This window comes from Sciurus carolinensis, chromosome 16 (assembly GCF_902686445.1).
Source record: "Sciurus carolinensis chromosome 16, mSciCar1.2, whole genome shotgun sequence".
Classification (NCBI taxonomy): domain Eukaryota; kingdom Metazoa; phylum Chordata; class Mammalia; order Rodentia; family Sciuridae; genus Sciurus; species Sciurus carolinensis.
The window spans coordinates 12,360,924-12,385,592 of record NC_062228.1 but is presented as its reverse complement, the minus strand read 5'-3'; the positions used below and the strand labels follow the sequence as shown (position 1 = coordinate 12,385,592).

The 24,669-nt window shown below is 45.0% G+C and overlaps 1 protein-coding gene across 2 annotated transcripts in view; it reads left to right on the top strand.

Moving 5' to 3' along the window:
- Positions 1-24,080, top strand: part of Hydin (HYDIN axonemal central pair apparatus protein) — a 361,889-nt gene extending 337,809 nt beyond the window's left edge. For both annotated transcript variants that reach the window (XM_047529238.1, XM_047529237.1), the window contains exons 77-85: positions 1,443-1,601; positions 3,755-4,032; positions 5,290-5,509; positions 7,921-8,133; positions 8,960-9,123; positions 9,928-10,078; positions 12,269-12,499; positions 18,726-18,950; positions 22,524-24,080. In XM_047529238.1, the coding sequence (XP_047385194.1) occupies positions 1,443-1,601; positions 3,755-4,032; positions 5,290-5,509; positions 7,921-8,133; positions 8,960-9,123; positions 9,928-10,078; positions 12,269-12,499; positions 18,726-18,950; positions 22,524-23,006 (2,124 nt within the window). In that variant the 3' untranslated portion in view covers positions 23,007-24,080. The remainder of the gene's footprint in view (positions 1-1,442; positions 1,602-3,754; positions 4,033-5,289; positions 5,510-7,920; positions 8,134-8,959; positions 9,124-9,927; positions 10,079-12,268; positions 12,500-18,725; positions 18,951-22,523) is intronic.
- Positions 24,081-24,669: the final 589 nt, after the last annotated feature.

The window sequence follows — 24,669 nt, the reverse complement described above, 5'->3', positions numbered from 1 at the left end:
ACATACGTTTCAGTTATGAAGTATCTTTAACACCCCCATTGATTAACATTCTTCAGCGAGTCATGGGTCCTAGGATTACCTGTGGTCAAGGATTCCTTCTATTCAGGCTTCCCAGATAGAAAGGAAATTGTCTGTCCTGCTGCCCATTCATTTCTTCTCAGTGTGTTGGTAAAGTTTAAGGTGCTTGTCTGGTGGGAGCGTTTGGGAAGATGGAAACCTTCCAAGAGTCTTAAGAATGTATGGTGCATTTAATCAACAGGGAATTGGGAGGGGATATGATCCCAGTAGCCTTCCCCTGAAGCCATGGGAGAAGCAGCATGTTGTCACCTGGTGTATCTGAACCCAGGACAGAGACAGGATCTCTTCCTAATCCACTGGCTTCTTCATTCCCTGGTCCTTTCATTTGCTTATTCAGCACCCACTGGATGCTGGTAACCTAAACATGTTCTCAGACCACCAGGTGCTGACTGGTCAGTCAGGGGGATCCTCTTGCCTTTTTAGACAAAATGGAAACATGTGAACTGAAAGATAAAGATATTTGGAGGGAGGGACACAGTTTAGTAACTGATCAAGTGAGAGTAGCCAGTAGTTGGTACTTACTGTGGCTCAATGTCCTCCTGGAGGGCAAGACTGGGCCTGATCCAGATCAACATTTTGTGTGTGTGTGTGTGGTGCTGGGGATCGAACCCAGAGCCTTGTGCTTGCAAGGCAAGCACTCTACCGACTGAGCTATCTCCCCAGCCCCAGGTCAACATTTTGATCGATGCCTTAGAGGAGGACTTTGAAGTGTATCAGCTTCTCTACAACTCTGCTGCCACCATTCTAGCCAAATCACCATCCTGTGCCCCTCAAGCTTTCTCTCTCCCCTTCCTAAGTCCATTCTCCACAGAGGAGCAAGCCAGAGCACTCTCACAGACACACATTGGGTCGGTCACCACATGCTTCTCTGGCTTCCCATTTCTTCCAGCATAAAGCCCACTCTCCTTTCACCACCTACAATATCCTACAAGGCCTGGCAAGACCTGACCACTTCTCCAGACTGCTCTAGTCTGGCAGCTCCACAGGCCTTGGCGAGGCCATGTTCTCAGGCCCAGGGCCTTGCACAGCCCATCGCCTTCCCCGAGTGCTCCTCGGCCCACACTGACTAGACCCTGCTCCGCTTTAGCACTCAGTGCACACACGCTCACTTCCGGAAGGCCTCCCTCGGCCCCAGTCTAGTGTCAACTCCCTGCCATGTGCTTTTCCTCCATCTCTCTTAACCCAGTTGCATTATATGATTTTGTGATGAGTGTAGTGCACATTTTATGCTTGTAAATATTGAGGGAGTGAATGAATGCCTCACCATATCAAGAAGTTAGAGCACTGAAACAGGACCGACGTATTTTATGGATATTCCCATTAACCAGTGAGCCCTCTCTCCTACCCTCTTTCTCATTCCACAGCTTTCAGTCCTAGATCCAGCCAATAAGATGGTGAAGTTAGGAGCTGTCTTGCCAGGAAATGTTGTGAGAAAAACCGTTTCCATCATAAACAACAGCCTTGCCCAGCTCACATTTAACCAGTCAATCCTGTTCTCTGTTCCAGAACTCCAGGAACCCAAGGTTGGTGCTCAGTGGACTTCCAGGGGCCTCTTCCTGTTTCCTGATGGTCAGAACGACCATGCCAGCCACACCAGCAGCTCATATTTCTTGTGCACCTAAAATGTGCCAGACCGTATGAAGCATTTTCATGTGCTATCTCTGATCATTTCCCCAAAACAGTGTGGGATTAGCGCTCTTATTAGTCTCATTTTACATTTTCATATCATTTTCCACATCATTCAGTATCATTGTTCATCTGTGCCTGTACTAGGTATGAACCAATTCTCTCTTTCTGTTCATTAGAGGTGTTTCAGCTTTTTTATATTATTAACATTGAAATGCCCATGTATCTAAGACTTTTGTGTGCAGTCATGATTTTCTGCTTAGGACAAGTTCCTACACGTGGGCTTGTTGGGTCAAAAGGCAAAGTGTATTTGAATAAGTGTTGCCGATCTGCTCCCTGAAAGCCTGGCCAACTCTCTCTCCTCAGCGGTGGGAAAAATAGCATGCTTGTTATTAAATCCACTCCCACTAGGTCTCTGGATAGAGGAACTTCCAGCTCAGGCGGCCTGCTGCACAGTTTACCATCATCAGTATTTGGATGGCCCTTCAGACATGGACCAATGTGTTCATTCTGAGGATGGACTGCATTCATTCCTTCATTCAGTTCTTTCTTATATTTGCTCAATGAATACAGGCTAGGTGTGGGGAATATAAAGATGACTATGATAGACCTTGGTCTGGTGAAATTCAGTCTTTGGGGGTCACAGATACATAAACACCACCAGGACATCATGGAAACTGCAGAAGCAGCATGGGAATCAGAAACAGGGCTGCTCAAAGAAGGGTTCAGGGGACTACAGAAGGCCTCAGAGTTCAGGGGCCTGCAGTGGTTTATAGGATGAACAGCTGTCTCCCAGTCTGATGGGCTGGGGAGGGGTGGCCATAGGAGGGCAAAGGTGTATACGCTCCAATGGCGCCATGCTTCTGGAAAAACAGGTCTGAATCAGTGTAGAACAAGTGCCACAGACTACCCAGGGGTGTCAGGACACAGAAAAATGGGCTGTAAGAGACCAGCCAGAACAAGAGACCCAGTGGGCTTCTCCTCCCAGGACCACACGTCACCCACTACTCCACTAATTCAAATTAGAGTACCAGTGGGGTGGGGCCCCAAACAGTTTGGCCATCCCAATTCTGCCTCATGGGTGGTCAGACCAAAGCTGTCAGAATTACCTGTGCTGGTCCCACCACCCTGAGTCTAACTCCCAACACCATCTTGTTTGAGAGGTCTCTAGGATTACTTTCCAGTAATTGCTCCTCCACCTCTCACCTCACTCCCTGTGGCCACAGTCCCCTTGTGGGTGACTGCTCAACACCCTACCCAAGGGAGCTTAAGGATCCAAAGGGAATTGACTTCCTTAAGGCTCATTTGAATTTGTTTTTCACCAGGACTGAGGGGAATGTGAAAGTCTTCCAAATTTGTGCAGTGGCTCTTGAACTTTAGAATACAGGAGGCACCTGGGCAACTTTGAAAATGCAGGTTTCAAGCTCTCCCAGGAACACTGATTTTGTTGACCTGGGGCAGAATGTGCATTTTCATAATCCCAGGGACTGTGAGGCACAGTGGTACACATCTGTAATCCCAGCATCTTGGGAGACTGAGACAGAAGGATCACAAGTTCAAGTTCAGCCAGGGCAGCCTGGTAAGACCTCATCTCAAAAAAATTTAAAAATAAAAAATACAAAGGACAAAAGGACTGGGGACGTAGCTCCATGGTAAAGCACCCCTGGTTCAGTCCCCAGTACCAGTAATAACAATAATAATCCCAGGGAGCACTGGGAAACACCAGAGTGCTATTTCCTCTTTCCCATTACTATTTCTTCTTTTCCTCCCCAGGGGGAGGAAACAATTGAAATGCCCAAGATAAGTTGCAAAGGAAACAGAAAAGGGAACTGGCATTTATCGGATGCCTATTCTGTGCCACACATTTTATGTACATGATCTTAACCTTCACCCTAGGGCAAGTCACAGGAGTTTTAAGTAATTTACCAGAGTACACGGCTGCTAAGAGCAGATGTGAGCTTTGACGCCTGGGCTGGGAGCTCAGGAAACGGAGGCCTCAGGAACCTCCCTACCGCCTTCAGCTACTGAGTCCAAGTGTCACTTTGTCCAGGTCATCACCTTGGTGCCCTTCCAGAACATCACCCTGAAGCCCAAAGAAGTCTGTAAAGTGGAAGTCACCTTCGCCCCAAAGAAGCGTGTCCCTGCCTTCTCCGAAGAGGTGCTCATGGAATGCATGGGACTCCTGCGCCCCCTCTTCCTCCTCAGTGGGAGCTGCCAGGCCCTGGAGATCTCCCTGGACCAGGAACATCTTGCATTTGGACCAGTCGTGTATCAGACGCAAGTCACACGCCGCATCCTCATGTTGAACTCGGGTGATGTGGGTGCAAGGTAGGGAACAGGGCCTCCTACCCGAGGCTGCAGCAGACAGCTCTGTGCCTAGATTGCCAGACATTGTCTTTTTGTGAGTGCAGCTACTTCTCATTTCTGTCCTCTCCCTTCTAGACACACTCTTACCTCAGGATGTGACAGCAGTGGCTCACCAGTGGCTGCTGCTGCCATGATCTCTGAAGTTGACATGACGGAGAACATCTGCTCTGTCCTGTTAAATGCCCTTTTGACATGGCTCATCTCATTTAATCCCAGCCACAAGCCTAAGAGACCCCTCCCTACCCGAGTTATGGAGCAACAAGGAACATAGCCGCCCTCTAGTCTGCCATCTTGGATCCAATCTCAACAATTAATCTGTTTTACAGATGAGGAAACTGAGGTACAAAGAGATTGCATGTAGCAAAAAGTTACTAAGTCCAGGTGCAATGCTGAGTGCTGAGCATTCATGCATATAATCTCCCATTTAATTATCCCAGGACCCTCAAGGGTACCACAGTGTCTCAATTTCACAGGTGAAGTGAAGCCTAAAATGGTCAGTAACTTGCCCAGGATCACACAGCCAGGCATGGAATCCAAGTATATCTGTGACAGTTTTTCTTTCCAGATTGTTCCCTCTTGTCTCTTGCCAATGCTGACATAGCAGTGCAGGCTTCATGCCACACACCCCAGGGGCACCCATCACAGAGACACTCAGACCCTGAGAGGTGTGATGTGATTGACGGTCCTGGCCCTGGAGGCACTGATCTGCACCATCCCTCCTGGCTCCTGCCCGGACCAAGCACCTGACCACACAGGGCCATCAGATTCCAGCACCACCAACGACAGGCACGATCTGATATAAAGAGATTGTCAGCACCCTGCTGGATCTAAACTGAGAGGCAGTGCCGGAAATGGTAAAGACCATGACCTCAGGAGGGCTTCACTAGCCCAGCCTCTTGCCAGCTCTCTGACCTTGGGAACACGTGTACACATGATCGTGCACATGACTGCTGATGTGTCAATTGTGGATATTAAGATAAGATGTGGCCACTTCCCCTCTTGACTCAGCTCATAAGGAGTCCAGTTGCCTTACTCAGGGCATGATCTTGCCCTATGTCCCCAAACTGCTCTGTCTGGCAGATCTTTCTCCTCCTAGGTCCCAGGGAACAGGCCAGAGAGAGAAACCCAGCCACCAAAAGCCCAGGCAAAATCGGGTGCACTGAGAACACCCTTGGAGTACTAGCAAACTGTCTTCCTTGTCTTCTTTTGTCTTAAAAGGTTTAAATGGGATGTGAAGAAATATGAGCCTCATTTCTCCATCATCCCAGAAGAAGGCTATATCACCTCGGGCATGGAGGTCTCTTTCGAAGTGACCTACCATCCCACAGAGGTGGGAAAGGAGAGTCTCTATAAAAACATTCCGTGCTTCATCCAGGGAGGCCATCCTCTGTGCCTCACCCTGTCTGGAGTCTGTGTGGGACTACCTTCAGTGAAAGAGGTGAGTAGGTGCTCCCCAGGGGTAGAAGTGAGCCCCACAAGGGAACTCAGTCCTCAGCACACATGTCCACCCTTCGACCTGCTCCCTCACCACCACAGGGGCTTTGAACAAGCCATGCCCACTGCTAGAATGTTCTTTTCTTCCCTTCCATTTAGTTAACTCCTGTTCATCCCTTGGCTCTAGACTCCAAAATCACATTCTCAAGGAACCTTGCATTGATGCCCCTTCTAGATCGAATTCTGTTATAACACCTTCTCTATGGTTTAAAAAAATGGCCTTGGGTGAACCCAGCTGCTTTCAAATCTGTTTCTGACAATATCGCTTACAGTAAAGATGACACAATTTTGTTATTTCAAGAATATTCTATGGATGGAATCATACAGAATGCTATCAACAAGTCTCAGCAAGAACCAATTCTTTTCTCTCTTGGGTAAATACCTAGTCATGGAATGGCTGGGTCCTTGTTCACCCTCTAAGAAGCTGTCAAACCGTTTCCCTTCTATATCCTTTTCCTGTTCCAGTTTTCCTCTCGTGACCGGTTATGTTCCCACCACCAAGGTCTGACATTGCCACTTGCTCCACATCCTTGTCAATATTTGATGTGCTCAGTTTTTTTTTTTTTTTTTCCCAGTTTTGGCCACTCTACTAGGTAGGTAGTAGTATCTCATTAAGGCTTTAATTTGCATTTCCCTAATGACTAAAGATATGGAGCATCTTTTCAGGTACTCATTTACCATCCATATGTCTTTTTGTTGAAGCATCTTTTCAAATCTTCTGTTTTTAATTAGATCGTTGGTTCTCAAAGTTTCAAGAACTCTTTATATATTCTGGGCACAAGGTTTCCATTTAGGTCTTCAATCTGTTTGGAGTTAATTTTTGTACATAGTGCAAGATATGGATCAAAACTCATATTTGTATACAAATATCTGATTATTCTACCACCATTTGTTAAGATGGTCCTTTCTCCATTGAATTTGACAAAAATCAGTTGATCAGGTATGTGTAGGTCTGTTGCTGAGCTCTATACTTATCCCTCGATCTATCTTTTTTTTAATTTTTACGATTGCATTTTGATTCATTGTACACAAAGGGGTACAACCTTTCATTTCTATGCTTGTACACGACGTAGAGTCACACCATTCATGTAATCTATCTTTATTCCAGTATCACACTCTCCATGCTGATAAACGCAGTGACTGATGCTCACCCATTTTCTGACTTGACCTGTAGCTAGTGCGTGACACCATAAACCAGTTCCTCATCCTTCAAACACTCCTTCTCTTAAGTCCAGGACACCACCCTCTCCTGGTTTCTTCCCACCTCACTGGCTGCCACTTCACATTTTCTCTGATTCTTCTTAACACTGGAGTGTTTCCATCAGGAGTCAATCCTTAGATTCCTTCTTTTTTGGAAAGACATTTCTTCCTCTTTGATCTCATCCAGTTTCTTGGTCTTAAAAATAACATTGCCATACTGACAACTCCCAAATCTACATCTCCCACCTGGACTTTTCCCTTTAACTCCATGTTTGTAAATTCCACTTCCTGCTCGACAAATAATCTTCTCAAATGTAACATGGACAGAACTGAGTTCCTGAATCTCTCCCCCCAAACCTGCTCCTCCCACAGTCAACATCACCATTCTTCTTGTTGCTCGGGTTAAAAAAAAATGAGGATCATTCCTGAACCTTCTTCCACTTTTACTTAAGATCCCATACATCAGAAAATACTAGCTGGACTTGACGGTTCACTCCTGTAGTCTCAGCAGTTTGGTAGAGTGAGGCAGGAAGATCACAAGTTCAAGGTCAGTCTGGGCAACTGAGACCAGGTTTCAAAATAAAGTACTACTTCAACAGAAGTAAAAGTCTCTTCCAGGACTCCCAAGGCCCTACAACGCTCTTCTTCCCCAACTATCTCCTCCTTATCCCACATTTGCCAGAAAGGCCCCCTTGTCATTTGTCAAAATTCAGGACCTGTACAGTCAATGTTTCTTCTGCTTGGAGGCTCTTTTCCCTCGGTTCTCCCCTGATCTTGTCCTTACTGATCTTTAATCCTGTGCCCTCTTCCCTACACCCTTGCTTGGCTTCATCTGCCCCACCCCCGGCACTCACTCCCACCCTCCAGCCCCCTCCCCTACCTACACACCAGAGTGTGATCTCTTCCAGGATAGAGGTCTTTTGTTCTTTTGTTCATTGCTTTAACTCCACAACCAAAACCAATGCCTGGCACATTTTGTGGAACAAAATAAATATTTGTTGGGAAAAAAAATGAAAGAAAAAAATGATCCACAAAATCTGCTGATGGGAAGCACTGTTAAACTCAGTCTTCCCCTGCATTCATTCTGCTCCCCCAACACCTGCACACAGACCAGGGGCAAGTGCCATGGAAGGTGAGCTGCCTGCTTTCTTCCAGGTAGTGAATTTCAACTGCCAGGTACGCTCCAAGCACACGCAGACCATCCTGCTGTCAAATCGCACCAACCAGACCTGGCATCTGCACCCCATCTTTGAGGGTGAGCACTGGGAGGGGCCTGAGTTCATCACCTTGGAGGCCCATCAGCAGAACAAGCCCTATGAGATCACCTACCGGCCCCGCACCATGAACGTGGAAAATCGCAAGCACCAGGTAGACCGAGGCCCCTCCATCAGATCCCTGGCGTAGTTGCAGGAAGGAGAGAGGTTTGGAGCTCAGAGCCCAGAGCTCAGAGACAAGACAGAGTCTCCAGATCAGACCAGAGGGGAAGTCATGCAGATTGTAGAGCTTTGGCTTCTCTTTGGGTCCACCTTTCATATGGAGGGGATGCTCTCAGAGCCAAGGGCTCCGTTCTGAAATGAAGTCCTAGACTGAGCCCTGAGCAATAACTTTTTAGCTTAATTGCACAAATAGCATCCTGATGACTGTAGAAAAATCGAAAAAGAAAAGGAAAGTAACCACAATCTTCCACCCTATAAAAAATGGAATTTTTCTTCTATCTTTGCTACCAAGGCCCATGCAGATGCAGCCACCATGTCACCATAGCATACCTGATCTTGTATTTGATTTATTTTCACTTAGAGCATTTTTTCCTATTTAACTGTGCAGTTTTGTGATAGCCATTTTAATGGCTGCCTAATATTTCATTGCATGAAAGTCCCATAATTTATTTAACATTTCCCTTTCGTTGAACATTTATCTCTATATTCCCATCAACATTTAAGTGCCTCTTGTGTGTGTGACGTGTACGTGACTTTTTCCTTTGCAGGGATTTTTCTTGTGCTCTCCCTGGAGTAGGATTCCCAGTTCAAATGCATGTGAACATTTCTGTATTTCTTTGAACATATTGCCAAGCTGCTTTCCGCAAGTGTCGTGTTTCTTTGCAGGGCCTCCGTTCATCCTGTGTTCCCACCATGCCTGATTGAGCTCTCTGAAGGACCCTCTGTGTCATTCTGATCACACTTCTGCTTCTCCCCAGGGCACTCTCTTCTTTCCCCTCCCGGATGGGACTGGCTGGCTCTATGCTTTGCATGGGACTTCTGACATTCCCAAAGCTGTAGCCAATATCAGCCGTGAAGTGCCATGTAAGACACCCTACACAGAGCTCCTGCCGGTCACCAACTGGCTGAACAAGCCCCAGAGGTGAGGGAATGGAGCAAGGGGTCAGGCTGGGAAGATGGAGGGACAACTTCCACCATCCAGTTTGGCCCTTGCTCAGTGCCTGTAGAGAATGGATGGGACCCAAGGAGTCAAACACACACTTGCCTGATGTGGCCAGGCATCCTGAACTCTAAACTTCTAGAGAGATTCTCCTGTTCAGTGCTGTTTCTTATAAATCTCCTAGAACAATGCCTAGCACAAAATAAATCCCCACAAATGTTCTGTTACTATCATAATGATAATCACCTCTGTTATTATTGACCACTCTGTCTTATTACCAAAGCCACTGGCCAGAGAAGGAAGTCCGTTGTAGAAGTAGAATGGAATGCAAGGAGTAGAGGCACTCAAGGTCAACCAACATGGTCCCCTCCTCTTACAGAGAAGAACTAAAGACTGGGATAAGAGGTGTAACTTGCTGGAGGCCACCTGCTTTGCATGGGGATAAAGACCCCATCTTGCCAATAACTAGTCATGTTACCTGAGCATGTAACCTTGCTTCTTTTGAGTTCTATCTCCTCATTAGTAAAGTGGAGATGTTAGTGATATACATCTCCTATAGACAGTACAGAAATTAAATGCCTATGACACAGGACTCAGTATCTGGTATGTAATAGGTGGTCAATAAATGACAGTCATTGTTACTGCTAGTAACAGAATAAGACTGTAACCCTAGACCCACATGCTCTCCAAAAAACCAAGAGTAGACATAGTGCCTTCCCTTCTTTCCTTTGGACAAGCAGTCTCATTCTCTCTCTCCTCTCCTCCCATGCTCTTCTGCTGCTCCAGGTTCCGGGCCATTGTGGAAATGCTGAAGCCAGAGAAGCCAGACCCCAGCATCACCATGAAAGGCCTTGATTACATTGACGTACTATCTGGCTCCAAGAAGGACTACAAGCTCAACTTCTTTTCCCACAAGGAGGGGCTGTACAATGCAAAGGTATCTGCACACGGAAGGTACCACCCTGAAACTCTGGAGGTTTGACCCTGAGGTTGACAATCCTGGTATTAGGAAGTGTCAGGTGTCCTCCCAGAGTCACTAATCCAAGATGCCATGAAGTCTTTCACACAGGAGCTATTTTGCCTAATTCATTCATTTGTTTAATGAGTGTCTATCGAACATACTCTGTACTAAGTGCTGGCAACACAGCAGTGGTCAAATACAGGCACAGTCTTCCTTCTCAATGAATGCACCTTCTACTGGTAGGAGGTGGACACTATTCAAATAACTGCACCGTGAATGTATTGTTACAGAATGAGATAAGTGCTTTGAAGAAAAGGAGCATGTATGGATCGTGGGAGAGGTCAGGGATGGAAGGTAATATTTGGGAGTTATCCATTTATACGTAGTAGCTAAAGCTATAATAGGTGATGGAATCACCAAGAGAAGGATTTTTAAAGTGTAAAGACAATATTTTAAGAGAACATATATAAAAGCCAGACTATATAATAACTAGTGTCTCCAAATAATAAGATACCAAACTCTTAGGCATTTAGAACAGAGACCCTGTACCTACTAGAAGAAAAAGTAGGCCCAAATCTTCACCATGTTGGCCTAGGATCTGACTTCCTTAACAAGACACCTAAAGCACAAGAAGTTAAATCAAGAACCAATAAATGAGATGAATTCAAACTAAAAAGCTTCTTCTCAGCAAAAGAAACAATCAATGATGTGAAGAGAGAACTTACAGTATGGGAGAAAATCTTTACCACATGCATCTCAGATAAAGCATTAATCTGTAGGATGTATAAGGAACTCAAAGAAACTTAACACTAAAAAAAAAGCCCAATCAATAAATGGGTAAAGGAACTGAACAGACACTTTACAGAAAAAGAAATACAATTGATCAACAAATATATGAAAAAAATGTTCAACATCTCTAGCAATTAGAGAAATGCAAATCAAAAGTACTCTAAGATTTTATCTCACTCCAGTCAGAATGGCAATGACCAAGAATACAAGCAACAATAAATGTTGGCAAGGATGTGGGGAAAAAGGTATATGTTGCTGGTGGGGCTGCAAATTGGTGCAACCATTACAGAAAGCAGTGTGGAGATTCCTCAGAAACTTCCGAATGGAACCATCATTTGACCCAGCTATCCCACTCCTTGGTTTATACCCAAAGGACTGTAAATCAGCATATTACAGTGACACAGTCACATCAATAATTATAGCAGTTCAACTCACAATAGCTAAACTATAGAACCAACCTAGGTGCCCTTCAACAGATGAATAGATAAAGAAAATGTGGTATATTTATAAAATGGAATATTATTCAGCTTTAAAGAAGAATGAAATTATGTGGTATATGTATACAATGGAATATTACTCTTCCTTAAAGAAGAATGAAATTATGGCATTTGCTGGTAAATGGATGGAGTTGGAGAATATCATGCTAAGCGAAATAAGCCAAACCCAAAAAACCAAAGGCCAACTGCTTTCTCTGATATGCAAATGTTAATTCACAATAAGGCAGGGAGTACTAAGGAAGAATAGAGTTACTTTAGATTAGGTAGAGGGGAGTGAAGGGAGGTGAAGGAGTATGGGGCTAGGAAGGATTGTAGAGTGAAACAGACATTATTACCTCATGTATATATATAACTGCATGACTGATGTGATCCTACAGTATGTACTATCAGAGAAAATGAGAAATTATACTCTATGTATGATCTCTCAAAATGCATAAATACATTCTACTGTCACGTATAACTAATTAGAACAAATAAAAATTAAAATATAAAAAAACACAATGTATTAAAATGGGTAAAAGATTTCCCTGAAGGAGCTACGTGAATGACCGATAAGCACACAAGGTCAACATCCTCACTCACCTGGAGAAAGAACTTTAAATGGTGATCCCAGGAGTAAGGGGACAGTGCAGTGCAGTGACAAGGCACTAGAGAGGTGCGGGCACTGGAACGAGCTGCTCTGGCCTCTTCTAAAGCAAGCCCAGGCTAGTTAAGACCAGGATGCTTAAAGAGGAAGGTAGGCTGGCTGGGATCCAGACAGGCTGCAGGCCCCACCACCTGTGCCTCCTGTGCCCAGGCCAGGCTAACAGAGAATGGGAGCCCTCTCACCAGGACCTTTGGCTGACCCCTACTCTGCCCTGCTTCCTCCCTGTGAACGCAGGTGATCTTCAGGAACGAGTCCACCAATGAGTTCCTGTACTACATGGTGAGTTTCAAGGTCACCCCCTCCGGCGTCATCAAAACCATCGACATGACGAGCCTGGTCCGGCAGAGTACGTCAGCCTCCATCAAGGTGGAAAACCCCTTGCCCTACTCAGTGACCTTCTCCGCAGAATGCAGGGTGCCGGACATCAGCCTGCCTTCCCAGTTTGTCGTGCCTGCCAACTCTGAGGTACAACCCTGGCTGCCAGGGGCCTCTCGAGGGCTGTCACACAGGCTTCCGCCCACAGGGTCCCTGAGGGTGGGCCAGCCCTAGCAGTGGTCAGGAAAGCAGAGGACGATCACCTTCAAGTTCCTTTCCTCGACTGCCAAAGTCCTTACTTAGGTTTGGTTTGGACAAGTAAAGGACTTCTTTGTCGTGAACCTCACCTTTATTTTTTGTTGGCCTTGTTCAGGATAAACATTTATTTATGTATTTATTTAGCGAATTGTAAAGGTAGTATAGGGCTGGGTTGTGACTCAGTGATAGAGTGTCTAGGATGATATGTAAGGCACTGGATTCAATCACCAGCTCTGTAAAGGAGGAGGAAGAGAGGGAAGAGGAGGAAAAGGAGGAGGAGGAGGAGGAGGAGGAGGAGGAGGAGAGGGAAGAGGAGGAAAAGGAGGAGGAGGAGGAGGAGGAGGAGGAGGAGGAGAGGGAAGAGGAGGAGGAGGAAGAGGAGGAGGAGGAGGAAGAGGAGGAAGAGGAGAGGGAGGAGGAGGAGGAGGGGGAAGAGGAGGAGGAGGAAAAGGAGGAGGAGGAGGAGGAGGAGGAGGAGGAGGAGGAGGAGAGGGAAGAGGAGGAGGAGGAGGAGGAGGAGGAGGAGGAGGAGGAGAGGGAAGAGGAGGAGGAGGAGGAAGAGAGGGAAGAGGAGGAGGAGGAAAAGGAGGAGGAGGAGGAGGAGGAGGAGGAGGAGGAGGAGGAGAGGGAAGAGGAGGAAAAGGAGGAGGAGGAGGAGGAGGAGGAGGAGGAGGAGGAGGAGGAGAGGGAAGAGGAGGAGGAGGAGGAGGAGGAGGAGGAGGAGGAGGAGGAGGAGGAGGAGGAGGAAGAGAGGGAAGAGGAGGAGGAGGAAAAGGAGGAGGAGGAGGAGGAGGAGGAGGAGGAGGAGGAGGAGAGGGAAGAGGAGGAAAAGGAGGAGGAGGAGGAGGAGGAGGAGGAGGAGGAGGAGGAGGAGAGGGAAGAGGAGGAGGAGGAAAAGGAGGAGGAGGAGGAGGAGGAGGAGGAGGAGGAGGAGGAGAGGGAAGAGGAGGAGGAGGAGGAGGAGGAGGAGGAGGAGGAGGAGGAGGAGAGGGAGGAGGAGGAGGAGGGGGAAGAGGAGGAGGAGGAGAAGGAGGAGGAGGAGGGGAGGAGGAGGAGCTGTAGTGGCATGGACTATCTGTGGTGAAAAGCAAGACACATAATAGCACATCAACAGACACATTTTTTTTTTCCTTTTTTGCAATGCCAGGAATTGCTAGCAAGTGCTCTACCACTGAACTACACTCCTAGTCCAACACAGATGTTGTTATGCCTATGTTTGTCTATGCACAGACCAATGCAGGACAGAGGCCCAAAAAACCTTTCACAGGGATTGGGAGGACATGACCCAGAATTATGCACCAGGAGGAAGACCAGCTTTCATGTTGACCCTTCCCATCAATGTATCCCTCTTGACTCTTACTGCCCAGACGTCATCAAAATCCCTTCCCTCCAACCCAAGCTCTTCCTTCACAGGAAGACTCGAGAGTCCAGATTTGTTTTCTCTGCTCTCTTACCCATTTTTATCTGGGTTTTACCTGTCCTTCGCCTTTAGTGTCTCTTAAATGATCAAGTCGATTGTACTCGCACAGATTTCTCTCAGCACCAGATCTTGTCTTAGAAAGGCACTTCGGTCACTTGGCTTTGAACATTCAAATGGCCTACAGCCCCCACAAGTTCCGACAGTACTGCAGAGGCTAGCAACAAAAATAAACCAGCCTGAAGCCACCCCTCCAGCTTAGGCTGCTGATGTCAGATTGCACATCACGTTTTCCAGGTCAAGTGGGACGCTTCAACTCGGGTGGTTTTTGGATCCTCTGACCCTCGGATCTGATGTTCCTTTCCTTTCCTTCCACTTCCTCCCACATGGGGTTAGTACTGCACCAGTCTTGTGGCTATTAGTAGCTTGGCCCAGCCCACTCTTATTGTGTGGATTTAGGGGTTACCTTTCCACTTAGTTTTGCTGTAGATGTCATGTCGGCCATGTGTTCTTGTTGTTATTGTTAGTGGTCTAGGTGTTTTGTGGGGGTTTGAGGCAGATTTCAAACCATGCTGTAACTGCTGCTATCTTTTTTTTTTTTTTTTTGTACCAGGGATTGAACTCAGGGGCACCCAACCACTGAGCCACATCCCCAGCCCTGTTTTGTATTTTATTTAGAGACAGGGTTTCACTGTTGCTTAGTGCCTCGCCATTGCTGAGGCTGACTGAACTCACGATCCTCCTGCCTCAGCCTCCTGAGCCACTGGGATTACAGGCATGCACCACCTTGCCCAGCTTGCTGCTATCATCTTGCCCAAAGCCTGGAATTGGTTTTTATGTATAGTGTAAGAAGTCAATTCCTTTTATTCCAAGTCTGTAAAAATCACCTCAGACTATTCTACTTAAGTTGCTTAGGGCCTTGCTAAGTTGCTGAGGCTGGCTTTGAACTCATGATCCTCCTGCCTCAGTTTCTCAAGCTACTAGGATTATAGGCATGCACCACCACACCTAGCTAACCTCTTATATTTTTGCTCTTCAAAAGTATCTTTGCTATTCTTGGCTCTTTGCTTTGTCGTTGTTGTTGTTGTTTGGGGGGTTTTGTTTTTGGTTTTCTGGTTTTTTGGTTTTTTTGGTACTGGGGATTGAACCCAGGGATGTTCTACCACTGAGCTACATCCCCAACCCTTTAATTATTTTATTTTGATACACGGTCTCCCTAAATTGCCAACAGTAACAGCAAACTTGTGATCCTCCTGCCTCGGTCTCCCCAATGGCTGGGATCACAGGCGTGTGATCCAACACACCCATCTGGCTCTTTGCATTTCTATATAAATTTTGAAACCACCTTGTCAGCTTCCTCAAAAAAATAAATAAATAAAAGAACTTGTTGGGATTTCAAATGAAATTACATTGAATCTATAGATTATTCTAAGAATATATTGGTTATCTGTTGATCCATAACAAATTAGCCCCAATTTAGGAACTTAAAACTGCATACATTTGCTTTCTGCACTGTTCTGAGGATCAAGAATCCAAGAGCAGCAGCTTGACTGAGTGGTTTCAGCTCAGAGTCTCTCGTGTGACTGAGTCAAGCAGTCAGCCAGGACTGTAGTCATCCCAAGATGACAGGGGCCAAGTAATGCACTTCTAAACTCAGGCACGTGTTTGCCAGAAGGGGTTTAGCTCTTTACTCTCTCTTGACTGGAGGCTTCAGTTCCTCCCCATCTGAACTTCTCCCTAGAGCTCACTACAACATGGCTGCTCACTTCCCCTACAATGAGAGATCTAAGAGAAAAAGAGACCACGAAGGAGAAAAGAGTTCACAAGACAGAAGTGTACAGAAGTAGTCTTTTACAACTTACTCTCAGGAATGACAATGCCATCTCTTCTGCCATGTAGCAGTGGTCACACAGACCAACCCTGGAGCATTGTGGGAGAGGGTATGGATACCGGGAGGTGGGGAATATTTGTGACCGTCTAGAACCTATCTACCATTAAGGAGGATTCAAATCTTTACAATATTGAGGTTTCCAATCCATTGGCAAGTCTCCACATAATTAAGGCTTTTTTATTTCTCTCAATACTGTTTTTTTGGCTACGTAGAAATTTATTCATCGTTCACTAGATTTATTTTTAGGTTTCATACATTTGAAACCTCAAATGTCAAGTATCCAGGCTGCCCATCACTCTAGGACCAATATTCCAGAGACAGGTCTTAGTAGGAAGGAATCAGGATTATTCAAGGCCAACCCTGAAGAGAAAAGGAGAGAGCTCCTCAGAGCTTTGTCTTCCTGGACTCAGACACATGAAGGGCTCTTAGGCTACGGGAGCCGGCAATGAGGCTGCAGACTGGATGGGTTCTTCCTCAGCAAGGGCATGAGTCATTTTCTAGAACATCTCAATGGATTCCCACTTCCTGCTGTTAGTTACTAAGGGAGGGTGTTGCAAAGGCCACCTAGGTTCTGTGAACCTGAACAAAGGTTTGGCAGTTAACATCTAGGTAGGGCTTCTCTTTGGCCAAAGAATTAGGGAGAGGTAAGGGGGGTAGTGAAGGACAAGTTCAAGGGAGCTCCTATTATAATGTTATTATAAATTGTATCTTTAAAATGTCACTATTTGTCACAAGCATAAAGAAATATAGTTTATGTATATTGCCTCAATATCTAATCATCTTATAAAATTCACTCATTAATAATTGTTTTAAGCATAGATTTTTTATTTTCTATACATGCAATCATATAATATGAAAATAATTATAATTTTACTTTTTTCCTTTCTAAACCTTTTCCTTCATTTCTTTTTCATGCTCTGTATCACCATCTAGGATGTTCAGAACAATGCTGAATAGAAATGGTGATAGAAAGTATCTTTCTTTTGTTCCTGATCTTGAAAGGAAAGCATTCAAAGTATCACTGTTATTTTTCTCAGATTTTTTTATAGATACCATTTATCAGATTGAGGATTTCCCCTTCTATTCCTAGTTTGCTAGGAGATTTTTTAATACATGAAATGTCTGAATCAAACAACATTACCCTATGTAAATTTATGATTACACAAATGGTATGCCTTTACGCCATGTACAGACAGAGAAACAACATGTATCCCATTTGTTTACAATAAAAAAAAAAGAATAGGGAAAAAAAATACATGAAATGTCTTTGAATTAAAAAATGAGTGCTGGATCCTCTCTGGAGAAGAAAGGATCTTCTCCTCTCTTTTTTTTCTGCACCAATTGAGATGCCTATGTGATTATTCTCCTTTTAATCTATCAATGTGGTGATTGATTGGTTTTCTAAAGTTAAACCATCTTTGCATTCATGGAATAAACCCAACTTTGTCCTGTAGTATCTACTTCTAATATTGTTAGAGAGTATTTTTACTGCGCATTTTATATCTATGTTTAGGAGGGAGTCTGGCATTCAATTTCTTTTTCCTCTTACTCCTGCTGAACTTTGGTATCAGGTGATACTGGTTGTGTTTTCTCTAGAAAAAAATTTGTGGAATACTAGAATTCTTTCATTCTTGATTTTTTGGAATAATTTACAAATAAAACTTTATGATCATGAAATTTCTCTAAGGAAAATGTTTTTTACTACTGATTCAATTTCTTTAATGGTTATAGGATGACAGAGGTTTTCTGTCTTCTTTAGTCTTTTTTTTAAGTTATATTTTAAGTAGAATTGTCTATCTTATCTAATTTGATTGAAAAACCATCTAAATTTTTATTTTATGTTCTTTTCTGTTTAACATCTACAACTTTAGTGAGATCCTCTTTTTATCCTGTTTTTCACCAAAAGGTAGTTTAAAAAATACCTACTCAAAAAAAAACAAATTTTCAACTCTACAGAAGTATAGGAAATAGTAAAAGTTCACACAATCCCATCTCTCCCACCCTTATATAGCTGCCAGTGGCAATTAGGCATATATCCATACAAGCTCTTTTCTATATACACTAGACATATTCTCCACAAAAATGAACTTAAACTTTGTATGCATGTTTGGAACTTCCTTAGTCACATAACAATATTATCAACACCTTTCATTTCAATGCCTATAGTGCTATTTCAGGCTTTTTATGGCTACCTGATATTCCTTTGAAGTGGGAAAACCACATTATTTAACCAACCTCCTACTGCTGGAACATTTGAATTATTCTCCCTGTTTTGTTATTACAAGTAATACTCTTCACTTCTCGTTTTGTTTTGCTATGGGTAACCATGGAGGAAGGAGAAATCTCCCTCCAGTAAAGGCAGAACCCAGGAAGCTGTTCTGAGATTGACTTTGTGCAAAGAAGGAACTGCCTGACCTCACCCTTCAGCTTACACCACAGTCTCCATAAATGTCCTTCTCCAGAGAGGATCCAGCACTCATTTTTTAGTTCAAAGATATTTCAGATATGGAAATACTAGGGCTAAAGAAAGCTAGAAAGGGGTACAGAGGAGGGAGCATGGGCTGACTTGGCCAGAGTCTGGCATTCAATTTCTCTTTCTCCCCTTACCCCTGTTGAACTTTGGTATGAGGGTTCTACTGGTTGGCATCAACTCAGTATTACACTGGACTCAGGATCAGTGTATTCACAGCATTTTCATATGAAGCACCATTTCTGCCACCAGCCTTCTTGTGAGGTCTTGGGCAGGTCCCTGGGTGGCAAAGAGTGGGTCAGACTTCCTGTATGACAAGAGCCTCCATCTTCTCTTCCAGGGTACATTCTCATTTGAATTCCAGCCCCTGAAAGCTGGAGAAACCATTGGGAAACTAACCTTGCACCAATTTGATCTGGGTTACTATCAATATGAGCTCAATCTGAAGGCCGTGCCAGCACCTCCTGAAAAACCCGTCCACTTCCAGGCAGTTCTCGGCAGCAGCCAAAGCATGTTCGTGAAGTTCACCAACTATACACGGCTGAAAACAGAGTACTACTGCAGGGTGAGCAGACTCTTCCCTTGCCAGAAGTCTGGGTTCAAAAACAATAATGAGGAGGACACCAAGGGGGTAGAAAGATGAAACTCAGAGACAGTCCAATGCTTTGCTGTCATAGCAACCCCCATCTTGGAGGCCTGAATCTAGCCTGGAAACTCCCAGCTAGAAACAAATAGCACCAGGTTAGGTGATTCCTTTACAGACTTTCTATCTTAACAAGCTGGGTTTGTGGCAGAGTAGTTGATTCCTATATCATGCCCAGGGATCAATAAAGGGAAACAGTATCACTTGGTGGTCATGAGTCTAGTCTGTAGACCAACAGACATGGATTTGAATCCTGGCTTCACCACTTACTCATTGTATAAATAATTTACTTAAGTTCTCTAAATTATAAATTGAGAAGATACCCCCTTAATACATTTTTTATTGCTTAGTATATTTTTATTGCTTTTATTGCTGCAATTACCCCTGGGTAATTTTTTTTTTTTTTTTGGTACTAAGATTGAACCCAGTGATCCAGGAATGATGCTTTACCCCTGAGCTACCTCCCAGTCCTTTTTATTTTTTACTTTGAGCCCAGAGTCTCACTAGGTTGCATAGGGCCCCACTAAGTTGCTGAGGCTGGCTTTGAACTTGCGATCCTCCTGCCTCAGCCTCCTGAGTCACTGAGATTACAGGCATGTGCCACCACGCCCAGCAAGAATTGGTAATTTCTAAATAATATAGGTTTATTCAGCCCATGATTCTGGAGGCTGAATGCTCCAAGGTCAAGGGCCTGGGGCTGGTGAAGACCTCTTGCTGGTGAGTACTCTGCAATCCTGAGGTGGGCATCCATGGTGAGACAAGTGTATCTAAGGGAAAGAGTTAAACTGGCTTTTCTAGCAGTCTTTTAATCCATAATTGGTCTGATCCATTCATGAGGACTGCCTTAAAGACTCAGTTACCTCTTATCCCACCTGGTCCCAACTCTTTCTACCTCACAATGGGAATTAAATCTCAACCTGAATTTTAGTGAGATATTCAAACCATAGCAAACCCCAACTTCACAGCTGCTATAAGCACTTTAAGTTATGTATATAAAGCCATTTTCTTAGTGCCTAGCCTTCAGTAATTACTCCACATACATTAGCTATTATAGCAATTGGAATATAGGGCTAAAAACTGAAACCCACAATAACAGCAAAATAGAAGCTTTTTCCTTGCACAAATAACAGTCTAGGCATGAGCAGTGTGAGTCAGAAGAATTGTAGCTCCATGACAACAGGTACCCAGATTCCTTCTGTGCTGATATTGTGTCCTCTGCAGAGAGTTGCTTTGGTCCACATGAGTCATGTGGACCATGACATCCACAGTCTAGTCAGCAACAAGGATGTAGAGGGGGAGTTGCTTATATAACTTCTGCTAGTATTCTATTGAACAAAGCTTCACAGGACCACCCCTACCAACAAGAGGAACTAGGAAAAGTAGCCTTTACACTAAGTGGTCACATGCCTAGTGAAAACCAGGGGTGACATGGCTATTGTCAAGATGCATGTGCTATTGATCAATTGTATCAGTCAAGAGAGGTTGGGTTATGCTGAAATAACCCTGAGATTTCATCACTTAAAAGAACAGAGGTTTGTTTCTCACTTATACTGTCATCCCATGAGGGTCTACGGGGGTTTGGGGGATCTAACTGAAGAAAAACCACACTCTCAAATGTTTCCAGTTAAAGAACCAGAGGGTTGAAAGACCCTGTCAGGACTTAGATGAGCAATTAAATGCTGCAGGGCGGAAGTGACGCCTTTCACTTCCGCTCACAGCTAATAGTCCCCAAAGCAGTTCCACCCATTCACAAAGAGCCAGAATGTATCATCCTCAATGTGCATGGAAGGAAAGAAAAACTGGATATGGGGGAACAGCCACAATTGTTACCAAAGATGGCAACTTCTGACTTAGTGATGGTAGAAATGGAATTGAGCGGATTGAGCACAAACATACACACAGGCAAGGCTTTCACTGGGAATGGAGCTGAAGGGAGACAACACTGAGGGAGAGGGAAATCAGGTGGCTCTCCCAACAAAGAGAGATGTACGCTTTTATTAATTTGGGGATGGGCTAAAGTCTAGTAATTTTCCACTGACCAGGGGCAAGTTCCAAAAGATGTTTCTTCTTGCATGAGTCTTGGACCCCCGATGGCCATGGTCAACTTGCTCTGGGGACTGCTCAGTTACTGTTGGTGCTGGTTGCCATCACCCTGTGCTGAAAGACTGTAGGTGCTTGAGCTGCTGCGGCTGCTGACAGCACGAGGGTGCAGCAGAAGAAAACATGTAACAGCTCCCACTGGCAATCAAGGTGTCGACACGCAGAGCTGAGGAGAATCTGACCCAAAAGTTCAGGCTGCAAAGGGGACAGATGTAACACGAAGACAGAGCCTTTTCATCCCATTCCAGTCACCCATCAGATACCTGCAGGCCCAAGTGGGAAGTTAGTGTTTCCAGCAAAAATAGCCTTCAAGTCCCTGCAAAGTAACCTAGGCAACCGGTTATCATCATAACCCACACATCAGAGATGTTATCTACAGCAGAGCTAGTGAGAAACCGATAACATACTACCCAGCTGTGTGACCTCCCAAATTAATGATCTTTAAGTTGACTAAGAACAGGTGAAACTACAGGGTTTATTTAGGGTTTTCCCCATAACAGTTTCATCTTGTATAAACATTCTGCTTTTGTGGTTTCATCGGGGTCTCATGAAAGACCTTTTGAGAAGAGCACAAGATCAAGGAAGCAGCAGGCCAGGGTACAAAGGGTCAGAGGTTACTGCACCCCAGGGGCAGGGACTGTGTAGTAAGCGTCTCACTGATGAGACTAAAAGACCCAACAAGAAAAACTTAGAGGAGGAAAAGTTTACCTGGGGCTCATAATTTCAGAGGTCTCTATCCATAGATGGCTGACCCTTTTGCTCTGGGCCTAAGGTAAGGCAGGACATCATGGTGGAAGGGCATGGAGATGAAGAGTAACTCAGAACATGGTCATCAGGAAGCAGGGAGAGAGATTCTGCTCACCAGGAACAAAATATATACCCCAAAGGCAGGTTCCCTGTGACCTACCCCGTCCAGTCACACCCAACCTGCCTACAGTTACCACCCAGTTAATCCATTCAAGTGGATTAATACACTGATTAGGTTAAAACTCGTATCACCCATTCATTTCACCTCTGAATTATCTTGCATTGCCTCGCACATGAGATTTGGGTACACCTAATATCTAGACCATAGTCCCAGCCTTTTGTCCCACCATGGTGGTCCTGACTATCTCAATGACTGCACCGCCAACGTGATCTAGTGTGTATATTACGGCATGTCGCTAGTGTCTCTTTACCTCCATTTCTTGGTAGCAAAATAGGAATAATAATAGGTATACCTACCCTGCAAAGACCTCAGCTCTACAGGTTATGAGGACACTGTTTTAGAGCCTGCCCATCCTCACACAAGCATTAGTTGCTCAATGTTTGTGAGTGGAGGGGTGGGGGTGGGCGTGGGTCCTGGGATGCTCTTTAGAATCCTCTGTGAGCTGAGTTTATTTGTTCCCCTTTCAGACAGACTGTTCAGACTTCCACACGGAGAGAGTGGTCACCGCACCCCCAGGAGCCCAGGGGGGCACCGAAGTCAGTGTGGAAGTATACTTTGAGCCCAGTCACCTGGGTGAGACCAAGTGCATCCTGATGCTAGCGTCACTGATGGGCGGGGAATACACCATCCCACTCTTTGGGATGGCCCTGTACCCCAAGCCCCAAGGCCCCTTCCTGATCCGAGCTGGCTACAGCATGATCATTCCCTTCAAGAATGTCTTCTTCCACACGGTGAGCTTCTCCTACATCGTGGACAGCCCGGCCTTCATTGTCCGGGCTCTAGACTCCGTGCGGCCCAAGAAGATCAACAACATCACAGTTTTCTTTGAAGGAAACCCATCAGGCAGCAAAATCCCCATCACCACCAAGCTGACTGTGTCCTGCCCTCCCAGTGAAGGCAATGAAACTGGAATTAAATGGGTCTATTATCTGAAGGGGATCACCCCTTAGTGACATCCAGGGTTCCCTGCACCAACCAAAAGCTATCATCTCAGTCTGAAGAGTCACACATTGTCCTAGCCTGATACAGAATAGAGAAGAAAATAGGAATTCTAAAGGAATTGTTCTCATTTAATTATAGGGGCAGTTATTTCTGTATCTTATGTTTTCCAAATGTAGACATGAAATATATATTCCATATTAAACTCTATAGCCATGTTCAAAAGACCTACACTTGAGATAAGTAAATCCTTGCAATTCCCTGAATTCTGTTTCTTGGCTCAAGCACTCTGTAAGGATCCCCATTTTAACAAGATACGGTGTCACACTCGCCACACAACACTTCACAGTGTCTGACACGAGGGCACTGGAGTTTCTTCTAAAAAACTAAAGGTCCATAGATCTGATTCTATTTTGATGTGATGTTTTATTCTGCTTGCACATAAAAGCCAAAGAAGCAACTCTTTTCAAAGTGATGAGCAGACAACATGAAGGCAACCTAGGAATGCTCTCATTCACGTTTTCTCTTAGATTTTTATATATCAGCCTCTGAATTTCCTGTTGCCTTGCAGAAAGGTTTTGCTGGAGGCCATGTCCTACCAGAAATCTAGCTCCCCAACCCTTCCCCAGCCCTGGACACAGCAATTAACTGGAAGGCAGTGGTTCTTCAGCTATCTGCACCTCGAGTCATTTAATTCCCACCCAGAATCCAACCCTCCCCAAATTCCAACTTCATTGCTCTGTGGAGACCCACGGGCACCTCTTTTTATATATGTAACTTGTACTGCAGAGTTGAGCACCAGGGATCCTGAGCAACATGCCCCCAATCATTTGTGCTACAACTGAGTCAGGAATTCCATCCAGGGGAAGGACCACATCCCAGGTAGATGTGTTGAAAACGAAACTTTTCTGTGTGTCTGACCATGTAGGCCAGTGCCTTTCTCCAGCACTACTCTGGAAGCTCCACTTCCAACGAGTCCTGGGACGTGTCTCAGCGCAGAGACCTGACTCCACAGCCACCTCTTCCCCAGGGTCTTGCAGTATGTATTCATAGACCACCTACCTGTCAGTGTGCCACGTGTTGAAATAAAGATCGTTAAAGACTGGCCCTGGAGGGGCTGGGGTTGTGGCTCAGTGGTAGAGCACTTGCCTGGCATGTGTGAGGCCCTGGGTTCGATTCTCAGCACCACATATAAATAAGTTAATAAAATAAAGGTCTATCAACATCTTTAAAAAAATATGTAAAAAAAAAAAAAAGACTGGCCCTGGAGCAGACTTGCTTCTGCACACACACCTTTGACTAAGGGACCTTCTGCCTCCACCTCCTCCCACTTCTCATCCTCTGCAGCTCTCCCTGCAAGAGAGGGAGGAGGTGTGAAAGCAGATGGCCACTGGGGGATGAATGCTCAAAAGAAGTGGGTCTCTCAAATGTCCCTGGACCACCACCAGCAGCAGCAGCACCTGGAGATTTATTGAAGATTCACATTCTCATTCCCCACTCTAGACCGACTGAGTTATAATCTGAGGGGTGCAGCCCAGCAATCTGTCTTTTGATAAACCCCTCCACCTGCTGGAGATGCTTTTTAGTGAGTGGACACTCTAATACTTTTTTTTTTTTTACCTCCCCACAAACCCTAAGCCCAGTGCACAATACTTACAGCTAGTACCAAACTAA